The sequence below is a fragment of the Eptatretus burgeri genome, chromosome 3 (genome assembly GCF_056783735.1).
Source record: "Eptatretus burgeri isolate ZD-2024b chromosome 3, Ebu_testis_v1, whole genome shotgun sequence".
NCBI classification, from domain to species: Eukaryota; Metazoa; Chordata; class Myxini; order Myxiniformes; family Myxinidae; genus Eptatretus; species Eptatretus burgeri.
In genome coordinates this window covers 134,672,142-134,685,639 of record NC_140963.1, presented here as the reverse complement: position 1 = coordinate 134,685,639, position 13,498 = coordinate 134,672,142, and the positions used below count along the sequence as shown (strand labels likewise).

The 13,498-nt window shown below is 45.2% G+C and overlaps 1 protein-coding gene and 1 pseudogene across 7 annotated transcripts in view; one reads left to right on the top strand and one right to left on the bottom strand.

Moving 5' to 3' along the window:
* The window catches only part of LOC147031033 (SID1 transmembrane family member 2-like), a 76,331-nt gene that overhangs the window by 3,901 nt on the left and 58,932 nt on the right, over window positions 1-13,498 (top strand). For 6 of the 7 annotated variants that reach the window (XR_015056635.1, XR_015056637.1, XR_015056636.1 and 3 more), the window contains exons 3-7: window positions 7,192-7,416; window positions 7,662-7,707; window positions 7,943-8,044; window positions 8,386-8,469; window positions 10,420-10,516. Coding sequence is in view for 4 of the 7 variants with exons in the window: in XM_085875705.1 (XP_085731831.1) it covers window positions 7,192-7,416; window positions 7,662-7,707; window positions 7,943-8,044; window positions 8,386-8,469; window positions 10,420-10,516 (554 nt within the window). In the remaining 3 variants the exon portion in view is untranslated. Of the gene's footprint in view, window positions 1-7,172; window positions 7,417-7,661; window positions 7,708-7,942; window positions 8,045-8,385; window positions 8,470-10,419; window positions 10,517-13,498 lie in introns of all 7 variants that reach the window. The other variant, XM_085875706.1, reaches the window with a different exon arrangement.
* LOC147031034 (uncharacterized) lies at window positions 1,334-2,551 on the bottom strand (annotated as a pseudogene).

Here is a 13,498-nt window from a genome sequence, read left to right as displayed (position 1 = left end):
ACATATGAGCATAGTACACTGGTAAATAACGGGCATAGTTGATTTTATCGTAAGCAAATGCCCAGGGGATTGCCTCTTTTATGCAGTACAGATGCAAAAGCAAATCTCCCTCTCTTGATGCACATATCAAACCCAGAAGAATCTCCACCATGTCCAAGTACGACATCCAGAATCTGGCCAAGTCACCATTTTGTCCATCTCGCAGTGCTTGCAAGAATGTTTCAAAGAGATGGAGAATGCGTTTTACACTTGGCTTATGGAGAACTGTAATGGAGTCTTCATTGATATCCTCACTCGACTCCTCGATGCAACGGAGGGCATCACTTATGAGGTGGCAGTCAGCAGTATCATATGTGGTTGTCAACCATGGGAGAAATTCCTTCCATGCCAGTAGTAGTATTGCTTCATAGATCAGCTTGTGAAGTCTAACAGCTCGGTTGTACTGTCGCCCGTCCATCACCGCCTGCACAGAGCCCTCTGCGATTAGGCCAGACTCGACAGCAAGTTCTCGCAGACCAGCATCCTGGAATCGCTTGCCTATGATAGACAGGAAATTCATCATGGTGTGAAAGTCTCCCATGCGGAGAACAAGACCGTCAAATCTGTCTGGATGCTTTCAAACGATCTCTGCAGCCTTCGCATAGAGTGCTTGGTCGAATACGAGAACCAAACTTGGAAGCTGTAATTGAACCCGGATTCTTTGAGACCGAGTTAGTATCTCCAAAACCGTAGTCATCTCAGTTGCCGGTGCGTTAATTGTCAGCAAGTAGCTGATCTTGTTCGGACTAATGGTGGTTTCACCCCGTGTCAGGATGTTGAACCCCGTCCAGTTTGGTGCTTGGCGATTCTGCAGGCGAAATAGTACCCAAATTCGATTCTTTCTCTTGGCATCCTTAACCGAATTAAGTGGATCCACCTCTAGAGATTTGACAGGTGCCGGACCAACTCGTTCTCCAGCATTGTACTGTGGAAGTAGTGATTCTTCTATGTCGATCGATCTTTTTTTTGCTCTTCACGACAGGTGCGCTTGATTCTTTTGGTAAACGGCCAATAAACCTGTCCTGGATGATAATGCCATTGACGTGATGGGAGGTACCACCACCACTCAGAGTCTCTTCGTGCTTATCCATGTTGTCCCACACAAGAGTAGTAATCTTAGAGATCAGAATGTTTGCCGGAAGAATGACGCTGTTGGTGCTGTCAGACAGCGAATGCAACTTCTGCATACACAGCGCCGTCTCTATCTGTTCCATCATGGAGTACGAAATACAGTGTCCAAGGCGGTTGAGAATTTGAATCAGCTCAACGTTTCCTGTAAGGCACTTCATAACAAGAGCCATCAAAATATGCTTTGGCGGGCGCTGACGACCGTTAGTGACAGCATAGATCAGATCTTGGCCAATCGAACAAATCTGTCTTTCGGCACAACTAGTCACTTTTCACTCGCCTTCTTGACCAACTATTAACATTTTCAGAAAGTGTTTCATGGCATCAGGTATAATTGCAGTTTCGGCTCCAAGCTCTGAGGGTTGCGGCGGCCATTCAGCCATTAGTTCCTGCCTTTTTATGTCACCTTGCAATAGCAGGGCGGCCCTTGATAGCTCTGCCCTAGAATTACTTTGTGTGGCCAGCAATGTTTCAACTTTAGTTCTAAGTTCGATGATGCTGCAGGCAAGTTCGTCCCTTGTCAAGGTGTCAGGGTAAACCAAGACTCTGCGACCGTGGTTTCGGACGAAATGGAGTGACTCACCAAACTCAATCTCCAATTTTCGACGCATATGTGTCTTAGTTGAGTCGCTGATCTCGTTGAAACCGTACGAGTTATCAGTGAAATTAAACGGGATGTCAAATCAGTGAGGTGCAGAACCTTTGGAATTGGAAATATTTCGTTCCTGATGAAGTCAAATAACTCTTTGTAAGCGGTAGTTTCAGCTGATTCATAGAGAGTTTTTGCTGATGCCTTACTGGTTGCGGCAATTCCACTGTCCGAGGTAGTCGATGCCTTTGTATACTGCCGGTAGCAGGACCGATGGTAATGTGCTTCAGCTGCAACAATCTCTCGACTGACTATGCTAAGAATCTTATTGTCCATTTTTCGCACAGCAGCTTGTCTGACAGCTGTGTCCGCTCGCAGATGTTTACACTGCACAAGGGTTTCCTTAGAACGCTGTCCTTTCAAATATTTTGCAACTTTATCACAAAATATGCACTTTGCCTCGTACGCGCGAGATGAGACAGCCCATTGCCTAGGTGTCCCATGTCGGCTGGGTTGCTCGTGTATGTCTGTTTTCTCATGTGTCAGTCTCTCGAGGTCCTTTTTGTTGGTAAACACAGAACGGCACCTGCGAGGATATTTCACTGGCGCAATCTCTCCTTCGGATAAACCTTTTGCAGCAGATAATGTTTGTCCATGACCTCGAATTTCTGCAGCCTTTAACAGAGTTGTCCATGAACCGAAATCTATTGGTGACACAAGATCAGTGTCATCATCAGTGCAATGGATAACACAGTCGGTATGTGGCCGCTTTGGGGGAGGCAATGACTCTTCCATGATCAGTCACCTGAAAAGAAAAAAAGATGTAAAAACACTGTAATATTTAAATGCACTTCACAATGGTTTCTCCACAAAATTACCGTTGCCATGGAAACGTATGTCTCGTTCAACTTATTGATTGCCATAAGAGAGAATTCATATAAATTGTTAGCCAAAATGGACTTTCGATATATGGTACGATTGAAAAATCTTTAAAACCAAAGACTTCTCAAAATCTCTGCTTTGATATAATAATTCTATCGAGGAATGCTATTGAATAGTTGATGGTTTCACCCTAAAACGAGATCGTTTGTTGACAACCTGCCCTATACATTGAAATAAACAACTTTCTGTGTGCATCGGGGTGGTTTTAGCCTTCAGATCTATGAAAAATATTATTTCACTTGCAAGCTATGAATATTTCAACTTTTACCGTCAAAAAACGTGTTTACCCACAAAATTGATCGTTTCCATGGCAACGCCAATCTATTTGAACGAGGTAACTCATACAACCTATACTAGTACATGAAAAGTGATATATTGTTGTGGTTGAGGAAATTCGCAAACCACCATTCAGGTCCTGTAGGTGAGATATCTCTGTAAGTACATGTGAAGTTAGCCCCAAACCCGTTGTTTAGAGGGAATAAATGTGATTGATTCGGGCTGCGACCCTTTAAGATAGCCGTTTTTCTGTTCTATCTTTATTTTGAACCAACCACGTCTCAACCGCCATCACACAACAACCACCGACCGCAACGCCGCTTCACAACAACAACAACGCCAACAGCCACGACCTTTACCATCACGGCTTGCTCCGGTAAACATCGCATCACCGCCATTCCAAGCATCGCCATGGCCATCACCGCCACAATAAACCCTCCACCACCTTCACCTCTCCTCCTACCGCCATTCCCGCACCGCTTGTGGGCACCGAGCGTCAGGCTGTCCTGGCCTCGTGCGGGACGCGCGCCGAGCCGCGGGTGCAAATAGCGGCCTTTCTGAGGAGAAGTCGGATCAGGAATGATACACGCCCACTTCTGATCCGTCCAATCAGCAAGCGCGGGGCGGTTTGGCCCCGCCTCCAGGCGCGTCGGAGTAGAATCGATATATGCAAATTCGAGGATCAGGGGAGACTCACGCCCCTTTTTCTCCGTCCAATGGGCGAGCGTGGCTCCACCCCCGAGCTCGTTCTGATCCAGAAATTTGCATGTGGGTTCTCCTGCTAGACTATAAAGCACCGAGCGCAGGGCGAATTTGGGCAGTCAAGTCTGGTCTGGAGGAGATTCAGTTTGTCGGAGGTCGGAGTCCGTCGGGGTTCCGAGTCTGTCGGGGAGCTGCAGAGAGAGGAAGCCTGGAGCCTGGAGCGCGGTCGAGGTGATTTGCTGCAGTCGGCTGAGGAGAATTGCGGAGGGACCGGATAGCTCGGGTCCGAGGCAAGGAAGACGGCGGTCGGTGACGAGGTCGCAGTGGAGTCGCTCGTCGCGGGACCCAAGCAAGCCAGCTATCCTCTTTCCCCAGAGCATCAACAATTCCCCCTTTTTTTCCCCCCGCGCTGAGATAGTGCGAAAAGGGGGGGACCCCGTTCCCACCCCACTCCAAGCAGTGCCAACGAAACCCGCGAAGGAGTGCGGAGTCGGTGCGCCGCCACATTTGCGGCTCATCATCAAAGACACGGGTAGGATCCACCCGGTCTCGCGGCCCACAGGCCCCGTCTGTCCCCTTGTCTTTGAGGGTGGCCCTTTTCTTTTGCTTTTGAGTAAATGTGTTGTCGGCGCCGTCTGTAAAGTAAAACTGTGTAAGTGTTGCCGTGTGCTCGCGTAGTCTGTAGTAGATCTGCATTGTTGTGTTTCTTTTGTTACATCTGCTTTTGGTGCATAATTGTTGTAATTGTATATGTGTGCTCTCCGTGTGCCGCGGAATAAATGTGCCTCATGTTGAACTGTTTTTCCCGTTTCGCTTCGTCTTTTCTTTAATTGAATCTCCATCTTGCTTCACGTAAAGGGTTGGTAGTGGGCTTAATACGCCCGATAATTAATCGGAACCGTTGAGGCCGATGATAACACCGCTCGGTTATCCCGATAGTACGGAACGGGTCGCTCAAGTGGCCCGTGTCCGGAGTCGACCTGCGGCGAGGTGTGATCACCCGGTCTACCCTCCGCGTGGGTACTTCGGTAGGTCGAATTTGGAGAACAACCCTATCCCACGCGGGGGGGCCGATTGGCACGATCGTGGTGAGGCCGAAAGGCCCACCCGTGACTAGCTCCCGGCGTTAGTCCGAGAGGGTCACGACAGAATTGTCCGTCCGGTGGGCGACGTACCGCGATTCGAGTTACGTGGCCGCTCGCACGTCGGCGGGCGCGAATTCGCAACAATATAAATACATGTAGACTTTGGATACTCTGTGAAGTTGATAAAATAAATACAGTCCTCTTATCTCAAAAAACGGGGTTTTCTGTCAGATTAGCAAGAAATGCAATTCAAAATGTGATGTTTTTACCCTAAAACGATATATTTATGTTAAACCTACCCTCATACTATGGAATTTAAAAACTGCCCTGATGCATCGGGATGTGTTTATCGTTTAAATGGTTAAAAAAATGATTTTTCATTTCTGAGATATGAATTTTTAAAGTTTCACTCTCAAAAACCATGTTTTTTACCCTAAAATGGTTGTTGCCATGGTAACCGGCGATTGAAACAACACAAAGCACACCAAAATGGTTGTATTTTACATAGCTATTTATTCCAAGTCTCAAATATGTTGTTTTGTCGCAGATATTTTTTCTACAGTTGAAATTTCAAAAAACACGATTTTACCCCAAAAATGCCTATTTTCCCCAAAAAACTACAATAAAGTTTCCGATTTGGAGTGTCAATCATACCCAAAAAGTTGGCCCAGACAAAGATCTTTCCAAAAAGTACAGTCAACCTTTGCCACCCGAGATGGTAATGATCACCCATCTGGCCCATGGCCTACGAGGGTCCTGAGTTCAAGACACGTTGGCCGCTGAATTAAATTACACGAGGAGGTTGACTCAGCCTGTCATCCTTCCGAGTTTGGCAAAATGAGCACCATTGTACTGGTAAGGGGGACACTGCATCAGCGGCATAGCCGCGTCCCAACCAATGATGCAATCAGCAGCCACAGGCTGCACTCAATAGAGAGATTTGAGGAATTTGAACATGATGCTGGGATGTGAAGGATTGTGCGGCGTGTACGTTCTGAAGAGCGAGGCGAAAAGCCAGTGTATGACATTGGGGGACCGCAGGTGAACACGACGAGCAAGGGAATGAGAAGGAAGAAAGAGAGGAAAGACCGTAACCTGCAAGTGAGAGGGTTGCATGAGGTGGGGGCTTGAGGGATATAAAAGATCACGGGTTCAGGTTGGTGGATGACGTGAGATCGTGGCACACATCCTGCTCTCTTGAAACTCTGCAGTAAAGGGTGTGGTTTGATCGTATCTGGAATGCAGTTCCAGAAATGAGAGAAAAGAGGAACAAAGTAGTTATTTGGATGTTTAACCAGGCGTTTGTTTTTTCAGAAGAGCGTGTACATCCTGGAGGAGCTGGGGACGGTCAGAGGGCTGATAGAACAAAGGAAATGTAGCAGAGGAGAGGTAGTTTAAAAAACAAACTCAAATGAGCTAAGATCCTCGTCCTCTTAATGATGACATCTTGAAAACGAATATGACGTCATTGTGATCTATCAGGTTTGCGATAAATTATCTCTGCTAATGCCCTGTTCGATTCCCGCAAACAGAATTCAAAAAGCTTGCCTAGTTTCGGAAATAATTTTTTAGGCTATTTCCATTAGCGGAGATATTTTGACGTCAACTTTTTTTCTCGGAGGAATTTTCAAAATCGGAGATGGTTAGTGTCTGCGCGGGGTATTTTTACATATATACGCCAAGTTTCAGGAAGTTTCGATGAAAACTGTAGGCTGTTAAACAAAAAAAATCCACAAGAAGAAGATGAAGAACAACAACAACGTGAGTAAGACTTAGAGATCCTCCACGAGGATCTAAAAAACGCCCCCCCCCCCCAACCTGCTTGCGCTGTGAGAGCAGCAGGTCTTGTGGTTTTGGCCTCATCGTGGGAGATTCCAATAGCGTTGACGGGTTCATATTCCACATAACTAATGAGAGATATAGAGATAGATATGTAATGCTGGGGGTCTGGCCCATAGGTGAGAGCAGTACTCCAATGAGCCACAGACAAACACCTTGGAGACCGTTGGTGGTTCTGATATTTGTTTTTTTTTCTTTTTCTTTTTCAAGAAATGATTTTGAACTTTGGAGAATTCCATGTCTGTGGCTGGTCTTGGAGGCCATTTTTACTAAAAAGAGGTCACTGCTGAGGGTGAGGCCTCCTCCATTGGCTGACTGGAACACCCAGACCTCTTTAAATGTACAACATCATGTACAAGATGAAGACGAGTTCCTCCATTAGATTTTGGTCAATGTAACTGCTTCATGTACCAACTCGAGTGCATTTAATCATGTCAGGTATATTGGTCAGCAAACCCTAATAATTATGCTTACTGCCTAAGCATGCCTTCACTGTGGGGATACATGTGATTATCAACTGAGTTTGCATACACAAATGTGCAGGACACTTTCCCATGTCATACATTGTGCAGCATGTGTCATTGTGCACAGAACGGGCATCTTGTATCTCTACCGGGATGTGTCACGAACACTCTGCTCCCTGGACGTGGAAAATTCCACCAGTAAGTTGGCCCTTAAATCACCATCGCAACTCCACCCGATGGCTGCACATGCAACCTTGGAAGAGAAGCACTTCACGGTTGCCGTGACAACCCAGTCTCCAAACAACGTCAGCTACGAGCTGCGGGTCACTGAAAATAGCCATCTTCTCTTGCGGTCAGTCTTTTGTTCTTTTTCTTCTTCACTTCGGTTTCTTCCTTGAGCTTTTCATTTGTATTTACCGTACCCTCCTGGGAACTTTTTTTGCATTATCTTGTTGTCTTGAGTTCTGATTTGCCGTTCCCCAGCTGCTGTTGCTATTCGCATTTCATTACTTGTCACTGCAAATGTAAAGACAAACTTTGGAAGCTGTGTTATAGCGACCGGATTGGACTGATCACTGTTGTGTTCCATGTTAACAGATCTGGCGTAAAGTATGTGTTCAATGCAACACCATCACAGCCTCAGGTGATCACTTTTACCTGTTTCTTACATTTCCTTCCTTTGCTCAGTAATCAACCATCTTTTCACCATGTATTGCCATTTTGCAGTACGTTCTCGCTCACTACATGATTTTTTGGGGGGGGGGGGTTTGCTGACATTATTGAAGTAGTTGCAGTCGTTTTTTTTGTACATGTACTATAATCGAGGGAGGGGTTTCAAGGTTCTCGGTTAACTGAGTTGGGTGCTTTGCTAATTGCAGTTTTTCTTGTACGAGTTTGCTTCTGATGAAAAGTCCGTGATGGTGAACGTGACGTCGCGTATCGAGGACCCCTGCTCGGTTGTCTCTGTCCAAGACTTTGGGGTGGGTGACTCAGGTGTAGCACAGAAAGAAGGTGGAGGGGATTAGTATACAAACTCTGGGCTCGTCGACGGCGTGTTTGCCCGCAGAAGTAAATGGATATCATGGATGGTTTTGAGGACCACAAGTGTCGGCTGAAAGAAATTTATAAGCAACGTAGAAATAATTATGAGGATGAAGAAAGTTGATGGGAGTTGGTCGTGGTGATAATGTTGTTAATATTTCGAGTTGATGACATTGGAGCCCTTATCGTGAGAATTGAGTCGTGATTTGGAAGCTATGAGGTTAGGAAGAAACGAGCGAGGAAAGCGATTTTTAATCCTGCTTGAATTTTCTTTCCCCAGTGTCCGGTTAATGACTTGGACCAGAATGTGAACTTTGCAGGCACATACCAAACGATGACATCACAAGCAGCTATAACCGTGCAGGTGAGAGACCAGCGCTTGTTTTTAATTGTGAAACCCTTTGGTTGGGAGATGCCGAGTCATATGACCGTTAAGAGATGAAGAAAGGATAGCAGGTGTTAAAACAGCGTTTTTCAACGTACTCCGAATGTATAAGGACGAAGACGAGCAGCATTTATATCGTCTAATCCTTAGCCATAATGAATACGTGACTTTCGAAATTGCGAATGAATGCTAAAATGAGGCCTTTTGCACATGAGCCGTCCACTCATCCACACGCCTATACCTTCCACCGCCTCGCATTGTCTGGAGTCTGCAATATGAGCAGCTGACCGTTCGGTGAGCTGAGAGAGTTCTCCAAGTCTTTCGTGGTCCGGAGTCACAGCGCTTTCACTGAAGTGCTTTCCCAAGTATTTTGGCTTCTTTCAGAAGCTTTGTGAGCCATTTCACGAAATCATTCTTATCCAGGACGCGTAGTCCAATTTATTCCTCCCTGAACTCAGGCTTTCTGGGGTTTCTGCTCTTGCGCACCGAGTATTTTGGGGTGGATTATGCCATTTTGGAAGTGCCGTATTGTGCAGGTGTTGGCGCTGCAAACAATTCAATTTCATCTGTTGTTTGTGGTTCAGAGAATACTGCATATTGCCAAGCACACTCTATTACTCTCTCTTTTGATCTGACGACGATCCATTGTTGTACCTGTCCACTGACGCAAATCGACACGAGCCTTCCCCAGCAAGACTAGTTCTTCATTCTCGCCAATAACTACTCTTCCCATCAGCTTATTTGGCTTGTAGTAACTTGAACTTTGCAGAAAATAACATTTGTACATTTTCACATTTATTCTCTTTGCTTTATCGAAAATCATCAACATGCAATCTCCGAGCACGCTGCCATCTGCTACGTGTACACCAAGTGTCAGTTTGATTAGTGTTTTACGGCATATTGCAAGAACGCAGGAACTGCTTGTTCATCCAGTTTTATGGCTTTTCAAACGCTTACGAGCAGTTAATGGCAATTAAAAGTAAGATAAACCTCCAACTTTGTACACAATGCAGAAAGCCAACATTGCAGCTGAGTACAGGGAAGGTCAGACTCCACTGTCATAGGCACGAGTATATCATGACGTCATCGAACTGTATGGGTCAGCTCAACCACGGGAGAACCACCACCCACTAGCACATTTTTCTAGCCCTGCCGTCTGCAGATGAACCCCCACCCAAGCATAATGTCTGCATGCATTCTGACCAACGGGATGTGTCTGCTGCACCCCTATCCCGCCTTTGGTCCATGAACAACTGTGAAAGGATGGTAAACTTTGTCTACGCCTTGATTGTAATCGGTTTATTTGTAATTTTCCCAACTTCCTGCAGATATGTTTTTGTGGACCACAGACAGGATGGTGTGTGCCACACAAATCCTATTGGTCAGAATACACACCGCAGTATTGTGGCACCTGGTTCCTGGTACCACAACAGTGAATAAGTTTGTAGTTGAACGGCAATAATGTTCTGAATGAACTAAAAGCTTATGATGCTTCAAAATTTTAACTTGATTCTTTCAGAAAAAAATAAGATTGTCAGTATCATACTTGTTGAGAAAAATGTCATTTGAGAAGATTTTTTTTATACCTGTACTCTGATCGGAGTTTGGAGCAGGCAGGATTGACTGGCCTTGAATAAACGAACGTTTTGAGCATGTAAATTATTTTAATCATGCGACATTGTCTCATACCAAACTCTCAATCATGAGCATTCCTATGTTAAATGCATTAATTTGATTGTATATTAAAATGCTTGTACTTTGGAAAAGCAAGTGGATTCATGTGATCATAGGTTCAAAGTTCCCACAATTATAGCGAAGCATTTTGCCCGTTGATATATGCAAGGCTGTCTCGTGCTGATCACGAGCTTGTCATTGCCATGCCTTTGTTACTGATATCTGGCTAATGCCTTTTGTGTGTATTGTGAGCAGAGAACTCAACAGAACTCCAGGTTTCATCTGGTGTTTGTGGTTAAGACGGACGATTACGCCTGCAAAGGGATTCTCCCTCTTACTCCCATCAACCTACGTATGGCCCAGGGCAGGAGGGGTGGGGGCGGGCTGGGAGGGGGAGATGGTGGGAGTCCACAGTGTGCTGTCCGATGGATTTCCTTTGGAATGTATTGAGTGTTGGTAGATGATTACATGCATTTCGTAGATCCAATTTTTTTTTGCTAAGCCCCAGCCACGATCTGCCAAAGACCATTTAAAGAATGATTGCTTGTTCAGAGCATCCGATAAAATTTCACCGAACTTCATGCCAGAAAGCCATGACTTGTGGTATCAGGTGCCAAGAACTTGAAGGCTCAAGTGGCTGAAGTACTGAACCCGATATCCTGTCTATTCAGCCTAAGTTACCGTTGGAGGAAATCCTTGAATTCTCATTTTTGGCTTTGGAAATAGAATGATGGTCCCATTGATCTCCTTGGGATACTTTTCATCCAACTTGCATGCACCCACATTGATCATTATTATCAGTAACAGTGTACTATTTTTTTTTGGAAAACGATAAAAATGTAGCTTTTTTCACCCTTTTATGCATGTAAATTATCTTGATCATTGATTATATTTGCTGTTTCTGAGCAACATCTCAGATTTATGAATTGCATCATAGTGAATGGCTTGTATGTGTTCTGGATGATCGATTGCTTTGTTTTATTTGTGAAACAAGTCAAACCCTTAATTTACTTATACATGATTGAGCCTCAAGTAAAAGTAAGGTGACACGTATGGACACAACAAGGAAGGGAATGAGAGAACAGGAAAAGAAGAAGGGAGGAAGTACAGTAACATCCAAGTTAGGAAGGGTTAATGGGGGAGGATATGACGTGCTGGTGAACTCCTTGCTTGCTTTTGCGGTAAGCCTGGATTTTGGAAGTTTAACGAGAAGTTTATTCCTGAAAGTGTGTTCATTCTGGAAGAGGTCGAGAGAGTCCGAGGGCTGAGAGAACAGAGGGAGCTAGCCCGAAGAAGAGGATGTAAAAAGCAGAGGCCACTGACCCATCTATACTAATAAGTGTATTTAGTGTGTGTGTGTGTGTGTGTGTGTGTGTGTGTGTGTGTGTGTGTGTGTGTGTGTGTGTGTGTGTGTGTGTGTGTGTGTGTGTGTGTGTGTGTGTGTGTGTGTGTGTGTGTGTGTGTGTGTCCTCCAAAACCATAAAACCTAGCAGCCTGAAACTTTGCAGACATACTAAGGGAACTCCAAGGAAGTACATGAGTGAAAATTGGGTGTTTTGGTTAATTTTAACACCCCTTTCGAAGTTAATTAACGGCCTTGTTTAATTTTATCCTTCATCAGGCGCATCCTCGGCCACCTCGCTCTTTGGGTTCTGAAGGCATCTCCTAGGTAACCTCGCCCAGGTCTGAAGCCGCCATGTTTTTTTGGCCTGCTTCAACCATGCCTTGGAACAGGCAGCAACAATTTCTTAACGATAAAGTTTTTTTTTTTTTCCCCCACTTTCCTCAGTCATATAATTGAATGCCTGGTCATCATAGCTACGAATTGCTGAATACATCGCTTTTTTAAGTGCGAAAGTTTTTAACTTGAGAGCTTGAAGCAATTTCATGCATTATATGATACGATTTTCCATGATCCACTCTCACAGACTAATTAAAGTATGTCATCGAAATATTATTTCAGTTTTGTTCAGTTCAGTGAACAAAAGATTTAAGAATGCGCCAAAATTAACTAGCTTCATTCAGCTATGTGACGATGCATTTACTGCTCGACGACGTACCCAGTCCCTCAGAGGAACTGCTTATCCATAGCATCTGCTCGATCTGTGTCTATATTTTCGGAGGTTTTGTGAAGTACTCTACAGGGTATCAAAGCAAATCTGGTGGAAAATGGACGTCTTAAAATAAAATTGTAACATTTGTGCGGACCGCAAACAATTAACCACATGACGCATGCACAGATGAGCAGGCAACATAGCGCATTATCTGCAATGTTTATTCAACGGGAGATTAAACTTTGCGATGTCTCCAGGGCTGTTCTACATAAGCAGCAACTCTTTTGTGGATGAAGTCATTATTTGAACGAATTCATTTTTTCTTTAACTGCTGCGTATGCGATTAAGACCGGCTTTAAAGTTAAAGGGATCATCCGTCATCCTGAGCGAGTGGCCCGTGCTCCGTCATCCTGAGCGAGTGGCCCGTGCTTCGTCATCCTGAGCGAGTTGTGAGATAACACCCGATTTCCAAGCCGTTCTCCCGATCCATGCCGCTCTTTATAAAGATTAAACTTTGTGAACATATCCCAGAAACGTCTATATAAATGCAACGTTGTTTTTCGGTGAAACTATCCAAGGTGTTTGAGGCTGTATAAATACAGTACATACTGCAGTCAGAAATCACACTGACTCCAACCTGCTGATTCCTGAAAAATAGTCGATGGGCCGTGTGTGTGTGTGTGTGTGTGTGTGTGTGTGTGTGTGTGTGTGTGTGTGTGTGTGTGTGTGTGTGTGTGTGTGTGTGTGTGTGTGTGTGTGTGTGTGTGTGTGTGTGTTTTTTCATAAAGAATAACGTATGCTCTCCTCTCTCTTATCTCTCTCTTCTTTCTTTTTTATCTCTCTCTTCTCTCTCTTCTCTCTTCTCTCTCTCTCTTCTCTCTTCTCTCTTCTCTCTTCTCTCTTCTCTCTTCCTCTCTCTTCTCCTCGCTCTTCTCCTCGCTCTTCTCCTCTCTCTTCTCCCTCGTCTCTCTCTCTCCCTCGTCTCTCTCTCTCTCTCCCTCGTCTCTCTCTCTCCCTCGTCTCTCTCTCTCCCTCGTCTCTCTCACTCCCTCGTCTCTCTCTCCATCGTCTCTCTCTCTCCCTCGTCTCTCTCTCTCCCTCGTCTCTCTCTCTCCCTCGTCTCTCTCTCCCTCGTCTCTCTCCCTCGTCTCTCTCTCCCTCGTCTCTCTCTCCCTCGTCTCTCTCTCCCTCGTCTCTCTCTCCCTCGTCTCTCTCTCCCTCGTCTCTCTCTCCCTCGTCTCTCTCTCCCTCGTCTCTCTCTCCCTCGTCTCTCTCTCCCT